Raw genomic sequence first — 25,979 nt, forward strand, 5'->3', positions numbered from 1 at the left:
GCCACAAGTCCATGGATGTGAGGTCCACACAGCTAGCAGCCTTCATGGCCTACACTAGGGTCAGCAACTAACACAGACTGAGAGTCTGGTGTCTATAGGGAGTTCATGGACTTTCCAGGCAAAAGGCTCCATCTGCCTCTCCCTAACCTGCCTGGCTGGAGAAGGCAATGGCAATCCACTCCAGTACTCTTGCCTGGAAAATCCCATGGACGGAGGAGGCTGGTAGGCTGCAGTCTGTGGGGACGCGAAGAGTCGGACACAAATGAGCGACTTCACTTTCACACATTGGAGAAGGAAGTGGCAACCCACTCCAGTGTTCTTGCCTGGAGAATCCCAGGGATGGCGGAGCCTGGTGGGCTGCCATCTATGGGGTCGCACAGAGTCGGACACGACTGACGCAACTTAGCAGCAGCAGCAGCAGCAGCAGCAACCTGACTGGCTAAGGGCACCGGTCCCACAACACTGCTTTGGGAAAGATCTATGGTGTTCTACTTAACTTACTGGGAGTGACAAATCCTTCCTTTCCCATTCTTTGGCTTGGCTGAGTCTTTTGGCCCAAAATCCACCAAGAGTTACCAGTTTTTCAGGTGACAATTTGATGTAGCAGATGCAATACATGCCAAGCCAGGAGAACCAGATTGAGCATTCCCAGGATGTTAGGTGTGCTTCCAGGAAGCAGTTTTCACAATGAAGCTGGGGTTTGGGATTCTCAACTTCCTTGTTGTTGGAATTCCTCGGCTGATCCAGCCCCACCCTCCCACAGCAGTTCCCACAGCTTCCTGAAGGGCTAGCAGCCTGCAACAGGGTGGGGGCATCCCGGAAATTCCCAACTCCTATCAGCTGCCCATCCTGGCCCCTCTGCTGGGCTTGCTGCCTAATCCTTTTCCTGGGATCAGGGACTGGGGACCATCATTATGTGCCTACCCCACAATGTCTTCCTGTGCCACCAGTAGCTTCACAAGGACCTTTCAAGAGCATGCTTCCTGAGTGTCTGGCCTCGGGAGGGTGCCACTGGTACCAAGAGAGCCCACACTGTCAGGCCCTCAGGACCCAATTCTGTCCCAGCTAGGACTACAAACCCTGACATCCTTAGGAACCACATGAATGGACAGAATCACCTCCTACCCTCAGCTCACCAATGGTCTTGGTTACTGTAACCAGTGATTGTCAGCACTACATCCTCTCTATCCCCAACCAGAATCAGGGGCCCCTAAAACATCCCTCACTTCTTTTCTGGTTCAAAGTGGTGTCCCTACCAGAACCTCACCCTGGGAAGCAGCTCCTCAGAGCCAGTATGTGCTGAGTACCCCAAGGGGCAGAGTGCCAGCCTGGGGCAGAGCTGGGCCACCAGCAGCTGGTGCTCAGGGAAGGAGGAGTCCCTCCAGTCATCATTCCACATGGTCACCATCTGCTGGCACACTTGGGCCTGCTGAACCTGTCAGCCCAGGCTCAGCCACACTTCAGCCACAGAGCACTTACTAATCAGTTGAAAGCTTTAATTGTCTGCTGATCTGAGGAAGGGAAGAGCAGCCTTGGGAACTGGCCTCTCTCCGAAACCTTAATTCAGGGAGCTAGGTAGGGAAGAGGAACCAGTAACTCAAGTTCAATGCAGGCTGTCGCAGACAATATTCAACAGATATTGACTGCTGATGGCTTCCTCTCTACCCCAAAACTAGTACATACAAACCACGGGGCTTAAGCTCTTGCTTCAGTTAAAAGGGCATCTGGCAACTCTGAGGACTGGAAAGAAGACATGATGGGAAGACCTGCTAGACGGGGCCACATGTAGGCATTACCCTATGGCCAGCTCCCTCTGTGAGGCTGTCAGCCCCAAGAAACCACATCAGCCTCACTCATCAACCTCAAAATGGGACTCAAGTCTGTGAATTGTATACAGATAACAAGTCCAATACTTTGGCCACCTGATGCAAAGAGCTGACTCATTGGAAAAGACCCTGAAGCTGGGAGGAATTGAGGGCAGGAGGAGAAGGGGACAACAGAGGATGAGATGGCTGGATGGCATCACCGACTCAATGGACTTGAGTTTGGGTAAACTCCAGGAGTTGGTGATGGACAGGGAGGCCTGGCGTGCTGCGGTTCATGGGGTCGCAAAGAGTTGGACACAACTGAGCGACTGAACTGAACTGAACAAGCTCTATGATATTATCACGAGATAAAGATTTTACAGCACCAACCAAAAAACACAGACTGGCTGGGCAGATGAAAACAGATGAAAAATGCATGTGCTCCAGTTACCACATCACTCTGCTTGACCCCCCCAAACTGTATGTAACTATGTCATATTGTTAATCATGCTCCCATTATGGCTTGCAATTGTAATTATCTTTTATTTTTTGTCTGGCGATTGATTGTGAAAACTGATAAACATCTTTTACTACTGTGATTATGTAACTATTACTTAACACCATTGAATCATGACTGGTCAACAGAAAAAAACAACTCTATATTACCAAAACTAGGACTTAACAGAAAAACCTGTAATCACTTTTTAAAATCCAGATGCATATCAGAATTATCTTGAAAATTTTTGAAAAACACAAATGCCCACGTATTGCTTTTTTTCTTCCAGAGCTCCAGATACGTTTCTAATGAGCAGCCATGTTTAAAAACAACTCGACTATATGAGGTTCTTTTACTTTTATCTAGTTTCTCACTTTTTCTATTTCATAGTCAGTGCTCTTATTTCATTTAGCTTATGTTTTCCAATTTGTCCATCTCTTCTTTTTTTTTTTAATGCTTTATCTCAAGCTTTTATCATATGTAGTAGAAAAACTCTTGCATACATATATATAAGTAATATGTATATGTATTTTGGAAAACTTATGAATTTTTGCCCAACTAAAAAACATACGACATTTTGATTCTACTTGTCTTAGTATGAATAGAATGCTAGATTCCTAATTTAAAAAAAATAGGTATGCCAACAAGCAACAAAGGTTTACTGTATAGCGCATGGAACTAATAGTCAATATCTTTTAATAATCTATAATGGAAAATAATTTCAAAACAACATATATGTATAACTGAATCACCTTGCAGTGCATCTGAAACACTGTAAGTCAACTACACTTCAATAAAATACATGTATTAAGAAAAAAATATATATCAGTATGCACCCAAACACATGGAATATGATCTCTTAAATACTGTCTGTATCAGAGAGGGTATACAAAACAACAGAAAACCAAGTAAACAAAAAGTAAAAACATTTCATATCAGAACTTGGGGATCACCGCCAAAGCATTACTGTGTTGGGGGAGGGATTATACTATAAATACATACTAATGATAAAAATAGCAACTGAACAAAGAGATGAGGCAAAAGTCTCACAAAGAGGAAGTGACATAACAAAAACCCCAAACAAAAGAAAAAAAGCCACTAAGTTAGTTTATTTTCTCAATCTGATGATGATTATATTCATATGCAAAAGCACAAGCCCCTAAACCAAGGAGCTGCAAGCCAGTCCCTTACCATCACCACCATCACCACAACTTCCCCCGCCCCCACCGGCTGCCCCACCCGCCAGGACTTTGCACTGTGGCAGGGCTGGAAATCAGGCTGGAAATCAGAACTTCTCTGTCCACTCACAGCAAAAGACAGGATGTGGGGAGGGAAGGGTGGCTCAACAGACACCTTGTAACTCACAAATTCTTCCTTCAAGAGCCGGGGGTGGGGGAGTGTCCCAGGTCACCTAGGCTGACTATGTATGCAGAAACCTGGGTGAGATCTCAGCACACAAAAGTCAAGAGTTCACCTGGAGAAGCACTCACTTGCCCCAGGAACACAAAACCAAAGGCATTAACTTAACTCAACTTAAAAATATTGATTTGGCATCTACCTGCATAGTAAGTAAACAATACAGTATGTCAGAAAGTGAACTATCAACATTTCTGCTGCAAACTAATGTTAAGAAAGGATGCAAGAATGTCATTTGCACTAAGATGCTTTCAACCTGTTCCTCAACATGAATCTTAGAAAAATGGTTGTGTAACTTTCTTTGTTAATTTCATAGAAAGAGCACCTACAGCTACAGTAAATCTACCTAAACAGATTTAAAATGAGAGCCAACTTAACAAAGAACAGAATGCATTATTAAAAAATGGACAAGCACTGGAGTCGCTCTACTTAAAAGGACAAGGCAAGATAACCTTAACTTCTTACCACACTTCAGAGACTGGAAGAAAGAGAAGAACGGATTAATTCCATGTTGTATGTATAAAATTATCACCTACAGACAATATGGAATTAATCCTTTCTTCTCTTTCTTCCAGTCTCTGAAGTGTGGTAAGAAGTTAAGGTTATGTTGCCTTAACTTGACATATCCATATTGTCTGTAGGTGATGATTTTATGGTTCGTCTAGTCGAGGCTATGGTTTTTCCTGTGGTCATGTATGGATGTGAGAGTTGGACTGTGAAGAAGGCTGAGCGCCGAAGAATTGATGCTTTTGAACTGTGGTGTTGGAGAAGACTCTTGAGAGTCCCTTGGAGTGCAAGGAGATCCAACCAGTCCATTCTGAAGGAGATCAGCCCTGGGATTTCTTTGGAAGGAATGATGCTAAAGCTGAAACTCCAGTACTTTGGCCACCTCATGCAAAGAGTTGACTCATTGGAAAAGACTCTGATGCTGGGAGGGACTGGGGGCAGGAGGAGAAGGGGACGACAGAGGATGAGATGGCTGGATGGCATCACTGATGCGATGGACGTAAGTCTGAGTGAACTCCGGGAGTTGGTGATGGACAGGGAGGCCTGGCGTGCTATGATTCATGGGGTCGCAAAGAGTCGGATATGACTGAGTGACTGGACTGAACTGAACTGATGATTTTATCCAGGGGACTTACCTGGCGGTCCAGTGGTTAGGACATAGCCTTTCAATGCAGGAGATGCAGGTTTGATCCTTGGTCAGGGAGCTAAGATCCTAACAAGGCTTGTAGCCAAAAAACACAAAACAGAGCGATACTGCAACCACTTAAAGACATTAACCTTGAATACTAATTTAACCAGAAACCCAAGATTTATGCAAAGACAATGATAAATAAGCTACTGAAAAGGGCTGAACCCAAGTAGGAGGGTAAGGTGCCTAAGCTGTCACTTGTAGCTCACACGTTAGGGACTGCACAGCTATCAAGCTGAAGCAAACTGCCCCAAATCCTCTGGAATTACGTGAGGGCATAGTGTAGTTTATCCAGATGATTTAGCAAGCAAAGAGATTCTTCCCTTTGCTTCCACTGAAAAAACCTTAATATATAATTTACATGCCATAACATTTGCCTATTTTACGTACAATTCCATTCAGTAGTTTTCAATAGAGTCACAAGATTGAGCAACCATTATCATCATCTAATTTCACATTTTCATAACCCACACTTTCATTCCCCATTAGTATTCATTCCCCAGCTCCCTTTCTCCAGACCCTAAATAGTGTACTTTCTATCTCTGTGGCTTTGTCTATTCAGGATATTTCATATAAAGGGAACCATACAATTTTATTTTCTGTGACTTGCTTCTCTCACTGATCATAATGCTTCCAAGGTTCATCCATGTTATAGCGTGTACCAGCACTTCACTTTTTTTTATTCCCAAATACTATCCCATTGTATGCATGGACCACATGTGTTTATCCATTCATCAGCTGATGGACATTTGGGTTGTTCCCCCTTTTGGGTTGTCATGAATACTACTACTATGAACATGTATGTACAAGTTGTGTGGACATATATTTTCAATTCCCTGGGTATGTATGTAGGAGTGAACCAGTGGTATATATAATGATAACTTTATGTTTGACACCAAGAAACTGCCAAATGATTTGCCAAAGCAGCATATCATTTTCCATTCAAGTGTGGGTTTTGATTTCTCCACATCCTTGTCAATACTTGTTATTGCTGGTCTTTCGATTTTAGCCATCATAGTAGGTATAAGGTATCCTACTATTTAAAATAATTTAGTATTAGCAACAATAGCTACCACTCTTAAAATTCTCCTTAAATCGATTATTTCACTTTTTGCCTAGCTCAAAGTTCTCAGGAGAATTCTGGTTCCCAGTTGATGAAGGAAGAAACTGAGTCCAAGAGGCCAAAGCCATGTCAAGGCCTCATCTATCCTGGTAGAGGCACAGCTGTAACTCTGGGCCATCCCCACCCTCTCACGCCAGCTCTTCTATTACACCAGCGGTGGACCTACTGCTGAAGGGCAGGAGGATCCACAACCAAACCACATCACGAACTCTGACACATAAGGAGGAAAGAAGCAGACACCCCACAGAAAAACTGGTAAAGATCCTGAATAGGCTCCTCGCAAAAAGAGGGTCAACACAGGAGAGGTCCACTGGGAAATGAAAGCCAGCACCAGGCTGGCAACTAGGACACGGACCAGAAAGGCTGGAATTTAACATGGACACCAGTGCCCACCCTGGGTCTACCTACATGCATGTGCGGAGGCTCAGAATCCACCTGCCCAAACCTGGGGAAGCAAGCATGGTGTGTCCACATGCAACCCTATCAGCAATGAGTGCTATCAATCCACAAATCCGTGTCTCTAGACACAAAATTCAGAGTGAACACACAAAACCCAAAGTCTATGGGACTGCCTATGCTAAGTTGAAAATGGGCATGATCAATTCATGGGGCAGAGTCTGAACAATTACCTCTGGACAAGCATCAGAGAACAGTCCCTGGGAGCATGACAACATGCTCCTTGCTCCATCTATGGAGCTGCATGGGAACATTGAGCTGTATAAAGATGATCGTGTAGTTTCTGTACTTTAATAAAACTAATTTTAATTTTAAAATAGTACTGTATGACCATTATCAAAACTGTGATAAACGGAGTTTACTGGGTTGGCCAAAAGGTCAGTTCCTTAACACTTTATGGAAAAACCCAAATGCATCTTTTGGCCAACCCAACAGAATCAAACCATTGAAAATGAAGCAGTATCTGAAATGTTATCTAAATGTACAATGCTAGAGGTGAGATGCTCAGTACCTTAAGCTACCACCACTCTTGGTGATGAGAAATTACCAGAAGCAGGGTGCAAATGTGCCCAGGGATGGTGTGTACATGCACTTAAAAGTCTGTGTTTTACTGCACCTGATTACAGTTATAAGATTAACAACTGGTGCTCAGTTGCTCAGTGTATCTGACTCTTTGTGACCCTGGACTGTAGCTTGCCAGGCTCCTCTGCCATGGATCTTCCAGGCAAGAATATTGCAGTGGGTTTCCATTTCCTCCTCCAAGGGATCTTCCTGACCCAGGGATTGGACCCACGGTACCTGCATTGGCAGGCAGATTCCTTATCAACTGTGCCACCTGGGAAGCCCCATACAATACCCAAACCAAATGTACCCCAGATCTGAATATAACCCAGGGAGATCAATTACTCTTTCCGAATGAAACAGAAGTTATCAGACACACAATGAGAGAGCAACTTTCCACAACTGCACTTCAGCAAAAACCTGATACCAGAATGTAAGGTCCAGCCAGAAAATGGAACCAAAAAAATGGACTGCAGGCTCACTGTGGGCCATATGCTTCCTTTCACCCCATACAGGCACACAGCCTTGTTGGTAACTGGAGAAAAACAAGTTACAACAGCTACAAAGTACAGATTGGACCAGGGATGGGGTAAGGAGAGAGGGGCATAAAAAGGGCTAGAGATGGCAATCAATGAGGATACATCCAGGACAGAGGTCCTGGAGAAAGATGCTGAGGCTCACACAGCACTCAGAAACAGAGTGGCTCCAAAGCCCATTTTCTCGGGCCCTGCTTTCCAGCTTTGATGGGGGCCCAGGGAAGAGACAAAACAGTTGGGGAGAGGCCCAGGAGGGTTAACAATAACGTGAGGCCTGTGCACTTCACAGTCTGCACCAACAAGAGCCCATTCGCTTCTCTCACAGGAGGGACCCTCTTTCCCAGGTGAGAAACTGAACTCTGGGAAAAAGCAACTCCACATGACTTCCCAGGTGAAACTGCCACAGAAGGCAGGAAAGCAGTGTAACAGGTTGGAAGGCAGAACCAGCATGGGACCCACAACTCTGTTGTTCCGTTGCCCACACCTAAGAATCACACCAGGAACCAGAACTGTCCCTTCCCAGGTGCAGACCCACCTGCCTGCCAGTCAGTCATTCCTGTGGTCTCAGGCCTAGAATCTGAAATGTTTTAGCTTACTGGGGCAGTGCTTATTAATTCCCAGATCTGGCTGAGACTGGTTATGCTGGTTCCTGCTCCTACTTCACATGACTTACGGAGATTATCTCCCTCCTGGCAGAGCCCGGCCACCCTCAAGCATTAGGGTGAAGTGCAGAAGGGGCAGAGGCTGCAGAGGACCAGGGTGGCTATCTGTGCGTATCTGTCCCGGACAAAGGGAGATGAGTTCTGTTCATGGGTATCACTGAGGAACCTGAGAATGCAGGTCCACACAGAGCCTGGAACAGGTGACTCTGGCATCCTCCAAGGGGAGGTGCTGGTGACTCAGGCACTACTGCTCAGAGAGAAAAGCAAGCACCAACACTCACAGCTCCGATGCCTCCTCTGGCTCACAGGAGCCAGACAAAAAGGCCACCTGGGTGTAGCCCATCAACATGTAAGTCTAAAACAGAACCTGCAGCAGCAGGCCAGCAGGGCTGTACTGGATGACGTGAGCTGGAAGGTATGTGAGGATGACCCTCAGGCAAGGCAGCCACAGGAGTGCAAACAACTGTGTCTTGTAATAAGTAAATTATGCCTCAATTTTAAAATGAGAGCTAATTGTAGATAGAATCATCTGGACAGCAGCCAAATTTGTTGCTCCAGAAGCATCTGTCAGAGGTGGACCTGAACAATACCTTCTGCCACTAGAAAAGAAGCTCAGCATCACCTCACGGTGAATCAGCCAAATTCCAACAGGTGGGTAAGACCTAACTGGCCAGGAGGAGCAACTTCCAGGAAAAGAAACCAGGGGTGGAGGGGACACATGGCCAAGCTCCCACACAAGGACAGAACCCTCTGGAAGGCTGGACGGAGCCTGTGACATCTCTGCTCGGTCCTCATCAAGCCATATTTCAGACTGGGGTGTCACCAGCGGTCAAGGGAGCCTGGATTGAGGCAGGGCATGAACTCAGGGCAATCAGTCCCGGGGATAGTAGGGAACAGGCAGGAAAATAAAAGTGCTGGGGCTACCCTTGGACTTGCCACCTTCCCTACAGAAAGCCACCCTAGGGCTGGTGCTCTATCATTTCAGTTCACAGATGCAGAGAGCTGGGCTGGGGGAAGGCAGGGTTCAAACCCCCTGGATACATTAGTGCAGGCCAGGGTGGTGGGGGTGAGGTGGCTTCTCACACAGGGAAAGTGGGTGTGGCAAGTGGGAATGCAAGCAGTGGTGCACACAGGGCACCCCATGCCTGGCAACTGAGTCTCTGCCTCCTCAGTGGGGTACAGGCCTAGAGTCAGTGGGCAAGCCCAAGCCTGGCAAATGACTGGTGCTCAGTAAATATATGTGGACTGACTGGAGAACAGGGAGGATGTGGGGGCACTGCAGAGGGGTGACAAGCCCACATCAGCAACGGGTGGACAGGGACAGCAGGTCCAGTGAATGGACAGGTAGTAGGGGTGCTGGGTGAGGCTTGGTGCTGCGGGAGCTGGGAAACAGGCCTTGCAGGCATCTCTCCATCTCCCCTCCCCAGCTAGCAGGATATACATCCCCAGTGACTTGGCAGCAGGAATCGCTCTGAGGCTCACCCCTCTCCCTGGGTCTGCCTGTGGCTTATGCATACTTTCCAGGACCAGCCCAGGGCAGCTGGTGGCCCACCACCTGGCCATGGGAAGCAAAGAGGCAGGCTTTCCCGCCAGCACATGAACACAGCCAAGGGCATTCCTGGGCCCTGACTGTGTACCAAGGTAGAGAGATGCAATTAAATTCTGTAACCACAAAAGTACAGAATGATAGTCCACCCATGTGACCAGGGAAAGTTCAGATCCCTAACATAAGCTGCAGTGACACGATGGGTTTCTTAAATTCATCTTCCCACTGGGATCCTTCCAGAAGTATGAAAACTTCTGATGCCATGTCCTACCCTGAAGCTGTTTTGATCCTTCAGGGTGTGGCCAATGCTTTGGAATTTCTGAACATTCCCAGGTGACCCTGGCATGCAGGAAATTCAATACACCACACCAGCTCCACATGAGCCTCCACTGGAACCAAGTCAGCTGAGAAACCAGAAACAGACCCATTCCCTAAACAGGCCTTCACAGATCTGCAAACCTGCACAAAAGGACCCCATGTGCACTCCGAGAGACCTCAGCTCACCTCCTCAGCCAGCTTTTCCTATCTGCTCTTACCTTCCACTCCAAGAAGGACCTATCCCAGACCCACTCCCACTTACCTGGCTCACAGGTTTCCTGAACAGACAGATGGTGGCAGGCATGGCCCCAGGCCCCTAAGCATTTTGGGAGGCAGCCTGGGAAGGCCTGGCTACCACCCAAAAGAGACAGAGATGGGTGTGAATCTCATGTGATCTTCACAAAGCCATGCAAAGTATAAACTTAACACTCCCATCTCACAGGTGAGCAAACCATGGTTATGCTAAGTCAGATGATTCCCCCGAGTGGCACCATAGGGCTTCTCACTCCAAAAACGACTTTACTTCTTTGCAGCAAAGTAGTTCCCAGATCTGAGGTGTCCTGGAAAAGGCAAGATATGCTGGAGAAGGGGTGGCGTGAGGGTGGAGCTGGGTTCCAAACTGGCCCAACAGCCTCATCTGGCAGGAAGGCAGGGAGGCACCTGGGAAGGCTGCACAAATCCCCCTGCAGGAGAGGCGGGGCCTCCTGGAGATGGGGCCCACCTGAGAACTGCAGCAGAACAGATGCTGCCAGCACACCTGTATACACCCTGTCCGGCAGACAATTAGCATCCAGCAGACCAGCATGCCAAGGCCCACCCTTGTCCTAGATCCCCTCCAAAGGTCTAGGAGGGGCACACGTATGACAGCTGTTCTCCACTGGCCTGCCCTTCCCACTGTGTGACTTCCGGTCTCAGTTTCTCAACAGAGCATCTGCACACTGGCTGTAGGGATCAGAAGAACTGGACTCAAGGATTGGTGCCCACATAGGGAACACCCCCACTCCCCACGTCCGTCCCACCGGCCCACATCCATCCCATCACCAACCACAAACCCCAGCTGCCCTGGGCAGTGTCCAAACACTAAGCTGCTTTTAGAAAACTGAGAATCCACTCCTGGGCAGGAGGGATTTAGCCAGAATTGGGTGTCATTTAGAGAAGATTACACCCTAATTGCCCCAATGTCAGCAGACAGGCTTCTGGCCAGCTGAGCCCTGTAGTTGGTGGCAATCCCTATAGACCCTGGTTCATCTGCCAACCCTGGGTCCTGGGACAAGCTCTTATCTTCCACGGCAGCTGGCTGCCAGATACAAACCTCTATTGAATGGCCTGAACTTGGGGGGAGCTGTCCAGCTGCCATCTGTCCCAAGCCTCAGAAGACACTCAGCAGGCAGCACAGCCAGGACTATACTGGGCTGGAAACACCAGAAGAGTTAACTGGGGTTTCTTACCTCATCTCTAATCTCAACACGTCTTCATGTTATTAGTGCCATTTAGGAAGGGACATCCAACAAGGCTCATAGTCAGCAAGTAGCCAGAGACCCTGTAACTCAAGTCGTGTTCCTGCCAAGAACCCAGAGGTCTGCAGCTCTGGGGACGAGAGTGGAGCCTATGGAACCGTGGGCATGGCTGTAACGATGATTCGATGTTCACATCTGCCCTGGAAGTAGACGGGCCTGTTAGTCGCTGCAGCAAGGTAAGACGAAAGGTCTTGGCCAAGTGTCCCCCATGTCCAGCATTCCGTCACAATCACCCTTGCAGGGTAAACCTCGGATACTCTGAGGGCCAATGCCACTAAGGACTGGCACAGCCTGAGGAACCGAGGGTGCTGACTGCTCATGAAAGGAGGTGAGAACCTGAGGTTCAGAGTGGGCAGCTGAGACCCTATACTGAAGCCGGGTGTCTTTTCCCCGAGCCTTGCCCCTCCACCCTCCACATATCAAGGTCACCCAAAGAGTGAGGCTGCAGAGATCCTTCCTGTGCTGTCACACACACACACACGTGAACACATGCACATACATGCACACACAGTTCACTTCATCATAGTTCAGGCACGAAAGCCCACTGCCTAACACAAGTGACTCATCCGGACACCATCCAGCAGATTACCTGGAGCCATTTCTCAGCCCAATCACAACAGCACCAACACTGTTTCAGGTTGCAGCAGCCACTGTGCAAACCACAACCAAAGAAAGTGCCATGTCAAGCCCTGACCCTATGCCTGGTGCCTTTGGCCCAGGCACGCTCCCTTCTCCAAAGCCTCACAGCCTTCTGTCGGTCCTGAAAACAAATGTGATCCAGACTTCAACCAACACGGGCACAAAGGGGCATCCCACAGTGGAGTTGAGACTGATGCTGAGAGCACAGGAGGGAAAAGAGGTGTGCTTGGCAGTGAGAGTCTGCGGGAGATGTAGATTTGGCAGCCTGGCGTGTGGAGCACCACCCACACCAACCGTAAATCTATCATGGGTCCCGAAAACCTGTCCTAAAGATGGTGAAGAGGGGGAGCAGGCATGGGGAAAGGCTGGCATCTTGAGGGTGGAGTTTGGCCCTAGCACCACAGGAAGGGCCAGGGTTAGAGGCCTGGCAGGCTGGAAAGGGGCTTACACAGGTGACCTGAGATAAAAGAGAAGGCATCTGAAGCCCAGAAAGGAACATGTCTGTTACACTTTTGGAGGAACCTGGCAGCCAGCTTCTGCCTGTGGGGCAAGCAGCTATTAAATGCCCAAGTGGGACTCAATCCCAGGTCTGAGCAGTGGCTGAGTCCACACCTCTCCCCTAACTCCTGAGTCAAACGCATAAGGCTAGCAGGTTAAGCAACTCTCCAGGTGGATTCTCAGGGGTAAAGACAACCCTAACTGAGCTGCTCAAACAGAAGTTCCCATGGACCATCTTAAAAAGACACAGAGAAGTCTCACTTCTCATCTTCTATCAAAAATCTAACCAACTGTACTAGTGATTTTTGTTTTTAACAGTTTGCACGCTATTACTTTTCCTCAAGATTAAAAAAAAAAAAAAAAAGACTATCGATTGATTATGACCAGGACCAACCCTGTCAACGCAGGGCTGAAGACCCAGGCCAGCAGACACCATTCAGTTGTGATGAGTCACACAACAAAAAACACAGGCCTTAAGGAGAAGATTCGCCACTAACACATGAAAAGGACACAAACCTAATAAAATCAGCAGCATACAATCAAGAGAGTAGAGTACTGGAAAAAGGATAATTGCACAGATCAACAGAACAGAACAGAACTTCCAGGAGTAGACCCACACACGTAATAGGCTGATCTTTGACAAAGGAGCAAAAGCAACTTCATAAAGAAAGTACAGTCTCATCAACAAATGGTGTTGGAGCTTGTACATCCATGTGCAAAAACAAAAAGAATCCTGGACACAGACTATATACTTCTCACAAAAACCAACCTGAAATGAACCAGAGTTCTAAGATCTAAATATAAAAGGCAAAATTTATCAACCTCTAGACAGAAACATAGGAAAAGATCTACGTGACCTTAGGCTTGGTGATGACAATCTTAATATGAAAGCAAAATGGCACTAAAATTAAAAACTGCTCTGTGAAAGACACTGTTAAGGGAATGAAAAGCCAAATCACTAGGTTACAAATTTGAAAAGTAGGACTTGTATCCAAAATAAAGAATTCTTAAAATCTATAATAAGAAAACAAATATTTCCATTTTAAAATGACCAAAAGATCGGAACAGACAACTCAACAAAGAAGATATACAAACAGCAAGCAAACACATGAAAACACGTTCCACATCATATGTCAGCAGAGAAATGCAGATGAGAACTATGAGATGCCCCCACACACCTACTCTAGTGGATAAAAGCCAAAACACTGGCAACGCAGAATGCAGGTACGGAGACGGAGCAGGAGCTCTCATTCACTGCTGGCGGGAATACAGACTCGTGCAGCATTTGCAAGGTGATTTCTTACAAAATTAAACGTACTCTTAGCCTATGATCCAAAAAGTTGCATACTCTTTGGTGTTTACCTAAAAGAGTTGATAATTTATGTCCACACAAAACGTGCACATGGATGCTTTATAACAGCTTTGTCACAGGAAACACCCCCAACTGGAAGTAACCAAGATGCCCAGTTTGAATGGATAAACAAACTATGGTACATCTAAACAATTCTGTGATTTTTTTAAATAAAAAGAGCTATCAGGCCATGAAAACACATGGATCAATCTTAAACGCATGTCGCTAAGTGAAAGAAGCCAACGTGAAAAGGTTACATACTGTATGATTTCAATTATATGACATTCTAGAAAAGGGAAAAAAACTACAGAAAAAGTAAAGGATCAATGGTTGCCATGGGTTCTTTTTGGGGGGTGGAGCAGTGTTGAATAGGTAAAGTACAGGGATTTTATAATGCAGTACAACAAGTCTGTAAAGCAACTATGAACTGAACAGGGAAATCCAAACGCTGACCAGATAAAAGACAACATTAAGGAATCACTGTTAATCCTATGAGGTGTAAAAATTAATCTGTGACTATGTTTTATTTTTTTTTAAAGTTATCTTCTCAGCACAACACATCAATGTACTTACAGAAGAAGTGAGACACAAAATGCAGGCTGCCAAAGCTGGAGGCACCAAAGTGGGTAGGAAAATACGCAGGCCAATGTCTCTGCTCTGGTTGTGCATAGAACATCCCCTCAAGATGGAAACCCTTTAGGAGGGGAACTGCTTTCAAAAAGCAAACCCATAAAACTCAAACCACAACCATTATTGCACATGACACAGTAGACTGGACGTGCACAGCAGCTTCCAAACCCATGGAAATCTTCATTATCTTCATCCAGTTGAATGAAACCTACTTTACTGCAACTCAGAGAGTAACCCCAAACCCCGTCTCTCCTTAAAAACAACTGTTATAGATGCTCAAAGCACTTTCTGGTTTTTAGAATACCATATGCATCTCACACACACATAAAGGAAGAAAAAGCTGGCAAGCAGAAATACGCAGTAGTCCTCCATACACATTCCGTACTTTCTACAGAGACATGCTCATTTCCACTTTTTGATCTTGATGAAAGTGAAAGAGGATGTATCATGTGAAACTGATGCTTTCAAGTGAAAAAGCTGGCTTAAAACTCAACATTCAAAAAACTAAGACCATGGTATCTAGTCCCATCACTTCATGGCAAATAGATGGGGAAACAATGGAAACAGTGACAGACTTTATTTTCTTGGGCTCCAAAAATCACTGCAGACAGTGACTGCAGCCATGAAATTAGAAGACCCTTGCTCCTTAGAAGAAAAACTATGCCAAACCTAGACAGCATATTAAAAAGCAGAGACATCACTTTGCCAACAAAGGTCCATCTAGTCAAAGCTATGGTTTTCCCAGTAGTCATGTACGGATGTGAGAGTTGGACCATAAAGATGGCTGAGCACTGAAGAACTGATGCTTTCAAATTATGGTGCTGGAGAAGACTCTTGCGAGTCCCATGGACAACAAGGAGATCAAACCAGTCAATCTTAAAGGAAATCAACCCTGAATATTCATTGGAAGGGGGAATGCTGAAGTTGAAGCTCCTGTATTTTGGCCACCTAATGGGTAGAGCCAACTCATTGGAAAAGACCTTGATGCTGGGAAAAATTGAAGGCAGGAGGAGAAGGGGGCAACCAAGGATGAGATGGTTGGATGGCATCACCAACTTAATAGACATGAGTTTGAGCAAACTCCAGGAGACAGCAAAGAACAGGGAAGCCTGGCGTGCTACAGTCCAAGGTGTTACAAAGAGTCAGTCACAACTGAGGGACTGAACAACAGCAAAAGTAAATGAATAACTTTTTGAGTGAACTCCGGGAGTTGGTGATGGACAGGGAGGCCTGGCGTGCTGTGATTCAAGGGGTCGCAAAGAGTTGGACATGACTGAGCGACTGAACTGAACTGAACTGAATCTCTAGAGAAGAAAGCAGTCTTCTCCTCCTTAATGCCATCGACTACCTGACACTGGACTGTCCGTTCAGCCACATGTCCCTGACACCCACCCTGCTCCTACAGCCCCATCTGTCAGCCCACCTCCCTGGGTGGTTTGATGCCCAGGACAACAGCTAGAAGGTCACACTGGGCACTCCTGGCTCTGGAGAATAGCTCAAGGGGCCACACTCCAAACAGTAGACAATATGGGGCCTGAGGCCCAGGAGGGTCTCATCTAGCCTCTGCCCACTAGCCACTTTCACTTCACTAAGAAACCAAATCTTTCTTTATCTTCAATGTGTGTACCGGCCCTTTATCCAGTGCACACATGTGGAGCAGCAGGTCTGACTGAGGAGCGGCTGCCCCAGGCTGACAAGGGTAAACTGAGCTCCCACTTCACAGGAAGGGGTTGGGCTCCCTGAGCGGGAAGGCCCAGCGAGAGTCTGTGTCTGCCTTGCTACAGCTCTCTCTGAGGCAGCTGCTCAAACACACGGAGCCTCAGCCACTACCTGCCTAAGTGCCCCAGGCACACTGGCCTGAGGGCAGAGCCATTCCTCTGGGGCCACATAGCTCCTGAGGGCCCAGGCAGGGTCCCGTTGGCCCCGTGGAGCCAGAATGTGGAAACCACAGCCCTTGACAGCACAGGTAGCACCTCCTCGCCTGCCCGGGCACAGCCACTCTCAGGCCTGGCCTCCCTCCTGCACCAGTCATGGAAAAGCAGCTCCTTCTAAGTGTGTCCACCCACCTGTCCAGAGCCACGCCCCCAAAACACTGAAATACACAGCAGCTCACCCACCATGGCCTAAAGGAAAACAGACTGCCAGGTGACATGGGGGTCTCAGGAGTTTTCAAAAGTAGAAGAGCCCTGAAGATTGCTTCACGACGCCACACCAGATACAAGCTCTACAGGCAGGAAAGTGGGGAGTGCCCAGCAATGTGGACACAATAGGCCACGTGGTCACTGCCTTTGGATGCTGGAAGCTGCCTCTCCCAACTATCAGATCCCTGGGAGCAGGGCCACCTCAGCACCTCCAGGACTTCCTGGAACTTAACTTCTATCCCAAGTCAGGCTTCTTCAGGCTAACAGCAGACTACCACTACAGCTGGCCCTGAGAGGCCCATAGGACTCCCAGAGCCTCCCAATCCCCAATGGCTCTCTGCTCCAAGTTCAAGGGTGGTAACAGATAAGTGGGATCCTCACAGGGTCTGGCCCAAATCAGGACTTTTCCTGTCCCAAGACAAACACTTGAGGAGGTTGAGCCTTGCACAGAGGATTCCCATTACCTTCCCTCCTCCACAGGTGTCCGCTCTCTTGGGGACAGGTTGCCTGGGCTCACAGTCTTGAGTCAAAGCCAACTTCTTCGTGCCTTGGTTTCCACAGCAGTACAACAGACCTAACAGGGTAGTGACCCCAAAAGTCAGAATGAGGACTGCAGGAGTTGGTGGGGCACAGGGAGGCTAGAGCCACTCATCAATAGGGGTGAAGCCTGGGCAACAGCCCTCACATCACCCTCCTCTGGAGCCAGCTCATGGCTGGAACTTCTACAAACTTGGACAGGAACCTGGTGCCCAAGGACCACTTCCAACTTGGTCTGAGCTACTGCACCTTCCTCAGACACTCACACCCATCCCTACCTTGGTTTCCCCATCCTCTGAGAGAGGAAATTATGATAAAGAGAGATGGGAAGGAGGAAGCAAAGAGGACAGAGCAGCTGCTCTCACCAGCTCTGCCACAGTTCTTCATGCAGCTGCTGAGCCTATAGGATGAGAGGGATACCCATGTGGGTCACCTGGGAGCTGGGCTCACACAAGTCCAGAGGAGGCTTTGAAAAGCATCCAGGCCTTGAAGGGCAGGCAGGACTTCCAAGATCCAAGACTGGGAAGAGGCAGGGATAGTGAGGACCATGAAGGCAATTAGGAAGCAGGGGAGCAGTGTAGGCTGAGCCAGGCCAGCGGCTCAGGCTGCCCTCTAAGAGACACAGTGGGGCTGCTCCAGATCCCGCAAGGAGTAGAGATAAGACAATGAGAGGGACAGCAGGAAGGGTATCCAGGCTCGGGTGAGGTAGAGGGAAGGAAGAAGCTGAAGATACCAGCCAGCACACACTTACTGTGTGTGCTTACTGAGTAAGCACTTACTGTGTGCCAGGCACCAGTCCCAGCCTGTGACAGGTTGCAGCTCACCAAATTCCACCCCTGGGTTCCCTGGGATGTAAGTATACTGCACAGCCAAGATCCTGAGGTAGCACAGAAGCCAGCAAGGACATCCAGACCTTGTCTTCCTGCTCTCTCTGGAAGCTGAATGAGGATAGGGCTGCGACTGCACTAGGACTCCCACCACTGGCCCTCACATTCCAAACCAAACCCTCACATTCCAAAGAGCTACCCACTCCCGGTACCTAACTGAGCCCTGCAGGCAGCAACCGTCAACCCAGCACCCCTGCCCTCCTCAAACCGCAGCTGAGGACACACAGCAAGACGTTCCATGGCCACTAAGGACAGGAAACACCACATGGCTGACCAAAATTTATCCGATTCTCTTCCCCACCATGGTGGGGAAGGGACACAGCAGAACTTGGGACAGACGGGGCCCTTAGTAGGCCAGGCTCAATCACTAGCAAAATGGGCCATTAGTACCCCTCCTCCCTAACACCATGGTGTCAGCAGGACACAGACACACACACACTTACCAATCGAGAAAGGCTGCAGGGCCAGCACCACTGCCCTACAGAGGACACTCTTCAGGTCTGGTCGCAAACCCAGTCACCTGGGATAGGCCAGTCGGCTTTCCTCCCTCAAGACAATACTATCTACAAACGCTGAACAGGAACACAGGTACCTCTGTGGCATGACTTGTTAGTGACCGAACCCACTTTAGTTAAAGAAATAAAGCTTTAAAAAGAATGAAGATGGCTCATCTCTCTACAGGAGAAAAAAATTTTTTAAAGATCCAATAGACACTGTCTCCTTAAATCTTAATTTTTTTTTTCAAATTATTTTTATTTATTTAGCTGCACTGGGTCTTTCTGAAGCAGCATTTGGGATCTAGTTCCCTGATCAGGGATCGAACCTATGCCCCCTGCATTGAGAGAGAGGAGTCTTAGCCACTGTACCACCAAGGAAGTCCCTAAATCTTTATTTTTTAAAATAAGAGTTAATACTTTGAAGTATAACAATACAAAGATTTAGAGAGGCTGACTGACTTTGCGTAAACGGATGTGAGCTTTCTGGCAATATCTACTGAGGCTCTGATGCCCCTTCCTCTAGCTTCTGCTCAGACTTCCATCTGAATAGACTCTGAGGGGAGGGGCGGGGGAAGGCCAGGCTCCCCTCTGAAGTGTAGAGAAGGTGAACCTAAGATGCTCCCACTTCATTTTCTCAAGGCCCCTAAGCCTCCCTCCATCATTGCCTGCCCCATATAGTAAGATAAGGCTTTTGCCAGAGGGATCACATATCACCCCTCTAGTAGATTTAGTGCCAGATAAGGCTGGCTTGGAGGAGGTACCAATACCTGCTGACATATACAAGACCTCAAGTTGAAGGAGCTACAGAACTATCCTCCTTGGGCACCCTTATCTGTCTTCTACAGATACTAACAGGGCACTTGTTCCACCAAGCACAGATTTAAGTACCTTCATGCATTAACTCCCTCTACTATCAGAAGGGAACCTGACTGGTCTCCCAAGTGAGGCATGGAGGCTCAAAACACTCCAGGGACCTGCCTGAGGCCACCTGGAACAGGCTGCTGGGAGGTGGGCAGCTGGAGAAGCAGCAAATGTAGTGGATCCTGAGACCAAGGGCCAAGAGCCCACCTGGACAAGGGAAGAATCAAGTAGGGAAGGAGAAAACTATCTCAGACACTGACAGGCTAAATATCTGACACCTTCTCTAGCCTTTTTAAATGTATCTCAGATGAACCCTTTCTAGGTGAGATGGTGTGGTGGGAGAAGGTGCATGCTCATAGCCCCATCACCAGAAAGGGGCAAGACCTAGGTCCAAACCTGAGTGTCCACCCAGAAAGCAACTTCTCCCTCCCCACCCCTACAACAAGGCTGGGAAGTCAAGAAGGATTTAGATAGGAATTGGTGTTTAAAATCATCTAAGAGAACTACTTCAGGGAAGGACTGCCTAGTTTTACCACTGCAAGATTTCTTGGTAGCCCAGTGGTCCAACCTGTTCATCCCAGAGTAAAAATATCACAGGAGAGATAAGGCTTCACCTGTGAAAAAAATCCACAGACGTGTCCCTCAACTTTGGGAAAGGGCCTGGATGGGCAACTAGGGCAGGAAGTGGACAGAACACTGTATCCCAGAGAAGTAACCAGCGGGGTAGTCAGAGAGCAGAGCATGGAGAAGGCCTGTGGGATACCCCGGCCAGCTGTGATGGCCACATGCAAGGCAAGTCCCCAACTTGACCCTTTCCTGGTGTCCCGGCGCTCACATAAGACGCTGAAACCGCTGAAGGCAGCTGCGCCCAGAGACAGGAGATGATATACATAGAAATGATGGATACACACGCCTGGTGTTTCCCAGCCGGCCACCTGCATCCATCCCACGTCCAAATCCCCGCTACTCAAAAAGTCAAACACCGCAAAGGACACCACCCCCACCGTGCCCGAGACCTGCCATCAAGAGCAGAAAGGCTAACCACCAGGCTCCACCGCAGCCCTTGACGCGGAGGCCAGGGTTTCTAGAACCCAAATCGCCCATAGCACCTAAGGCCCGTCATCCACTGCAGGGCCGCCTCCGGGACGGCCAACCACACTGACCCCGGGTGCTCCGGTGCTGGTCTGGTCGGCGCGGAGTCAGCAGTCGGCTGGTGGTCGACCTAACTCGGGCTAAGGGGTCAGTTCGGCCTGGGTCGGCGGCTGCCTCGGGGGTCGCCTTCTTGGCTCGGGTCAAGGGCCGATTCTGGGGTCGGCGCGGAGGTCAGTTCGGAGGGATGAGGGATCCGGGTCCGGAGTCGGAAACGGCCGGGGGACACGGAGGGCGTGGCGCCAGCCGCCCTTGTTCCTTACCTCCTTGAGCTGCTCCATCTCGCCGCGGATGGCCTCGTAGTCCACCTCAAGCTCTTCGAACTGCAGTTTGAGTTGGTGCTTCTCCTCGAGGACTGCCAGCCCGTACTCGGCCGCCTGGATCTTCTCACGCGTGGTCTCGGCCAGCTCGTGCGACAGCCGCTTCACCTCCGCGCGCAGCCACTCTGGCTGCGCCTCCATCACGAGCCGCGCGTACTCTTCTTCCTCGGACGGCGCGGACATGGTGGCCACGGCCCGAGTCGCACCACTCGCTCCGTCGGAGGCTCAGACCAGACTCCTGTCCGCGCCGCCCCGCCCGACGGCAACCCGGCCGCAGCCGCCGCCACCGCCGCCGCCGCCGCGCAGCCGCAGTGAGCTCGCGGTCGCGCGGGGCACTGTGGGGGCCATAGTCCCGCCTGCGGCAACTACAAGGCCGGTCGTGCCCCGCGCCCGTCTTCCCCCGCCTGTGATTGGCCCGGGCTCCGTTCCGGGCGGCCCCTTCCAATTCCGTAGCCTCCGCCGCCGCCGCGCGGAGCATTGTGGGGGTCGTGGTCCAGTCGCCGCGCTGACTACAAGGCCCGTAGTTCCCCACGCCCTCCCGCCCCCGCCAGTGATTGGCCGGCGCGTCCGCCGTCGCGGAGCCGGGAACTGGCGTTTTCCGCTGCCAGTCCCGGGGCGTGGGAGGTGGGGGTCGGTGGTTAGGTGGGTCGCTGGAGAGGGTGCGCACTGCGCTGTTCAGGGGAATGGGTGGAGCGGGCCCCCGATATGAACCACCAGAGGTGGAGCGCCCGGAGAGTCGGGGGAACCGCGGGCCAGGTGGCGGTGAGGATTGTAACCTGCTGGTTCGGGCCTTATCCAGTGGGAAAAATGGTCAAACCACTAGCAGAAGAGGCGCCTTCCATCCAGCTAAATACGAAATGCCGCGTGCGTGTTTCTTAAGAATTAGGTATCTCCATTCGCTCTACAGTGATCCAATTCAGGACCGTCGACACGGACGCGGCCTAACTCCAGCATAGCGTCCCTGCGCTTGTAGCACGGTTCCAGCCCAGGACCTGGTCCTGGGTCACTCAAAAGGCAGTCAGCTGTCTTTACTCTGCTCCTTTGTCTTCATGACCTTGACCTTTCTGAGGCGTGCAAGCCAGAGATGTATACACCGATGCATCCTCCAGGGTTAGAGTAGATTATGCACTTCGGCTGGAATATCACGAGATGGGGCTAAATTTTCAAAGAATTCTATCAGGAAGCTCGTAAACCCATCGCCCCGGTGCTGCTGGGCACTCCTTTGTAATCACTATCCTATGAGAAGACAATTTACACTTTTGGCAACCCACTCCAGTATTCTTGCCTGGAGAATCCCATGGACGGAGGAGCCTGGAGGGCTACAGTCCACGGGGTCGCAAAGAGTCGGACACGACTGAGCGACTTCACTTCACTCACTTGCGGTAGATTTGATTTATAATGTTTCAGGTGTACAAAATAGTGATTAACAATTTTAAAAAATTATACTCCATTTACAGTTATACAATATTGACTATATTCCTTGTGCTCTACAATATATTGTAGCTTTATTTTATTCATAGGGGTTTGTATCTCTTGATCCCTTACCCCTATCCTGCCCCTCCCCATTTCCTTCTCCCGGCTACTAACCACTAGTTTGTTCTCTTTATCTGAGTGTTTTCTTTGTTGTTGTTATATACACTAGTTTATTTTTTAGTTTCCACAGAAAAGTTATAACATACAGTATTTGTCTTTCTTTGTGTCATTTCACTTAGCATAATATCTTATAGGTCTATCCATGTTGTTGCAGGTGGCAAAATTTAATTTTTTTAATGACAGTACTATTTCATACCACATAGTCTTTATCCATTTATCTGTTGTTAGACATTTAGGCTGTTTCCATATCTTGGCTACTGTAAATAATGCTGCTATGAACATTGGGTGGAGAAGGAAATGGCAACCCACTCTAGTACTCTTGCCTAGAGAATTCCGTGGACAGAGGAGCCTGGTGGGCTGCTGTCCATGGGGTCACAGAGTCGGACATAACTGAAGCGACTTAGCAGCAGCAGCAGCATGAACATTGGGGTGGAATTGTATCTTTTTGAATTAGTGTTTTCACTTTCTTCGGATATAAAACCAGGAGTGGAATTAATGGATCATATACTAGTTCTTTTTATTTTTTGGTTTTTTGAAGAATCCCCATACTGTTTCCACAGTGGCTGCACCAATTTATGTTCTCACCAACACTTTACGAGAGTTCCCTTTTCTGTATATACTCACCAACATTTGTTGTTTGTAGTCTTGATGATAGCGACTCTTTGCAACCCTGTGGACTATAGCCTGCCAGGCTTCTCTGTCCATGGGATTCTCTAGGCAAGAATACTGGAGTGGGTTGCCTCCAGGGGATCTTCCTAACCCAGGGGTCTAAACCCACATTTCTTATGTCTCTTATATTGGCAGGTGGGTTCTTTACCGCTAGTGCCACCTGGGAAGCCCATTCTTACAGGTGTGAGATCATAGCTTATTATGGTTTTGATTTGTATTTCTCTAATAATTAACAGTGTTGAGCATCTTTTCATGTGCCTATTAGCCATCCACATGTCTTTCTTGGAAAAATGTCTGTTCAGGTTTCCAGCCCATTTTTTAATTGTATTGTTTGGTTTTTTGATATTGACTTAAATGAGCTCCTCAAACTTTTAGCTGACTAGTTTTCATTGATATTTCTTGCCTAAAGAAATTAGATTATTAACCAGACTATTCTATTTCCCTCATTCCTGTTCCACTTACTTAACTTTGTACTTTAGAGAAGATATTTCATTCATTAGTGATATGAATCTGTGGATTCTCATTGTACTTAATGAGTTATAATCCATTATTCTCCATATTCACTTAGATGCTCACATGTGGCAGATCTGGCTAGTGGAAGCTGCTCAGTTGAGTCTGTGTCCTTTCAACATGTCATGATTTTTGAGAATTTTCTTTGATTATAGCAAAGTTGTTTCAGGATCATCTTATACTCTGTGTCCCAGACCTGGAATCAACCATTTCTCTAAGGAGCCCTTATTCCTTTTAGTGGTTTAATGGTTTATTTGTCTGAGGAGAATATGTCATAATTTTACTTGTGAAATTAAAAAATTACTTTTAGGGCATTCAACCACAGTAGCAGTATGATGCCCAAACAGCCAGTCTGTCCTGGTTTTAGCACCAAGTCCCAAGTCCTGAAAAGCCCTAAGGCCCGTGCTCACCATTCAGTCTAAGTGGGAGAGGTGATTGGGAAGAGAAGTGAGGAGGAACAAGCCTTGTTTGAGTGAGATTAACATAAGATGGAAGACTGATACACTGGTGGCTCAGTGGTTAAAGCATCTGCCTGCAATGCGAGACACTAGGGTTCAATCCCTGGGTGGGGAAGATCCCCTGGAGAAGGAAATGGCAACCCACTCCAGTACTCTTGCCTGGAGAATCCCATGGAGGGAGGAGCCTGGTAGGCTACAGTCCATGGGGTCGCAAAGAGTCGGACACAACTGAGCGACTTCACTTTCACTTCACTTTGACCCAAGCTGTCTAAACTCCAAACCCCTACCCAACTCCACACCTTCATATGAGGCTGGGCTGAGGGAGGGAGAGAATAAAAGGTGGGAATCTGGTGCAGGCATTGACAACAAAGCTTAGGGTGACAGTAGAAGGGGATAGGCAAAGACTCTTACAGGTACTGGGGACAGAGTGCCTATCCCTGGAAGAGTCATGATATGTAACAATATCGGGGGGATAGGCATCAAGAGAAGATTCCCTGCAGAGGTGACACCCAACTGGAGACCCAGAAAGTGCACAGGAAGTGGCCGGTCAGGCTGGTGGAATAGGGGATTGGCAAAGATAAGAGAGGTGGGGCCACTGCTTGTTGGGCTCCAACTGGGTCTCCAACATTGCCAGATACTTTACCTCCATTATCTCTTTGAATGCTCCCAACACCCCAGAGTGTGGGACTTTGCTCTCCTAGTGGCTCAGACGGTAAAGCGTCTGTCTGCAATGCAGGAGACCCAGATTCGATCCCTTGGTTGGAAAGATCCCCTGGAGAAGGAAATGACAACCCACTCCAGTATTCTTGCCTGGAAAATCCCATGGATTGTGGAGCCTGGTAGGCTACCGTCCATGGGGTCACAAAGAGTAGGACATGACTGAGCGACTTCACTTACAAATGAGAAACGAAGCTCAGGGTAAAGGCCTCAGTGTCACCTTTGACGATTTGTCAATCTCTAAGCAAATGACAGACCCAGAACTTGCCTTGACCTCCTGCCTTCCTGACTGCTCCGTCTCCAAGCACTAGCATGAATCTCTTGTTGAGCTTCTCTGGTTTCTTTAACCTGGCCTCAGGTGATCTCCTCTGGAATGCTAACATCTTCTACTTGTTGGAGGTTTTAATTCTGCAAAGAACTCAAATATATTGTCATGTGTATCTGCCCTAAGGTAGAACCAGGAACCTGCTCAAGGCGAAACTGTTGTTTCTTGGCTGCTCCTCTCTCATCTCTGCATCTCCTCCTTTCCCTGGTTAGCAGATGTTCAAATCTGAAGGAAGGTATATTCCCTACAAGAAGTGGAGGATTCAAAATGTTCTGTGCCCAGGAGCCCCCTGGGGTCAGTAAATCGTGGAACTCAGACTGGGACTTGAACCCATAGTTTTTTAATTGAGATCACACACAGGACTTAATGAAGTTCAGGTTCCTGACATCTTATCACAGAAAGAATTCAGTAAGAGATCAAGTGATAGATAAAAAGTGGTTTTATTTAGAGAGAAATACACTCCAGAGACAGAGTGTGGGCCATCCCAAAAGGCAAGAGTGGCACCAGGGTATGGGGGTTGTCAGTTTTTTAAGGGTGGGTAAATTCATAAACTAAGTGGGAAGACT

At 48.3% G+C, this 25,979-nt stretch overlaps 1 protein-coding gene across 2 annotated transcripts in view; it reads right to left on the bottom strand.

Moving 5' to 3' along the window:
- Positions 1-21,451, bottom strand: part of BICD2 (BICD cargo adaptor 2) — a 55,808-nt gene extending 34,357 nt beyond the window's left edge. Inside the window, exon 1 of one of the 2 annotated variants that reach the window (XM_061426201.1) lies at positions 21,085-21,451. In XM_061426201.1, coding sequence (XP_061282185.1) covers positions 21,085-21,324 — 240 coding nt within the window. In that variant the 5' untranslated portion in view covers positions 21,325-21,451. The remainder of the gene's footprint in view (positions 1-21,084) is intronic. The other variant, XM_061426202.1, reaches the window with a different exon arrangement.
- Between the last annotated feature and the right edge of the window lie 4,528 nt (positions 21,452-25,979).

Source organism: Bos javanicus, chromosome 8 (genome assembly GCF_032452875.1).
Source record: "Bos javanicus breed banteng chromosome 8, ARS-OSU_banteng_1.0, whole genome shotgun sequence".
In the NCBI taxonomy this organism is placed as follows: Eukaryota; Metazoa; Chordata; class Mammalia; order Artiodactyla; family Bovidae; genus Bos; species Bos javanicus.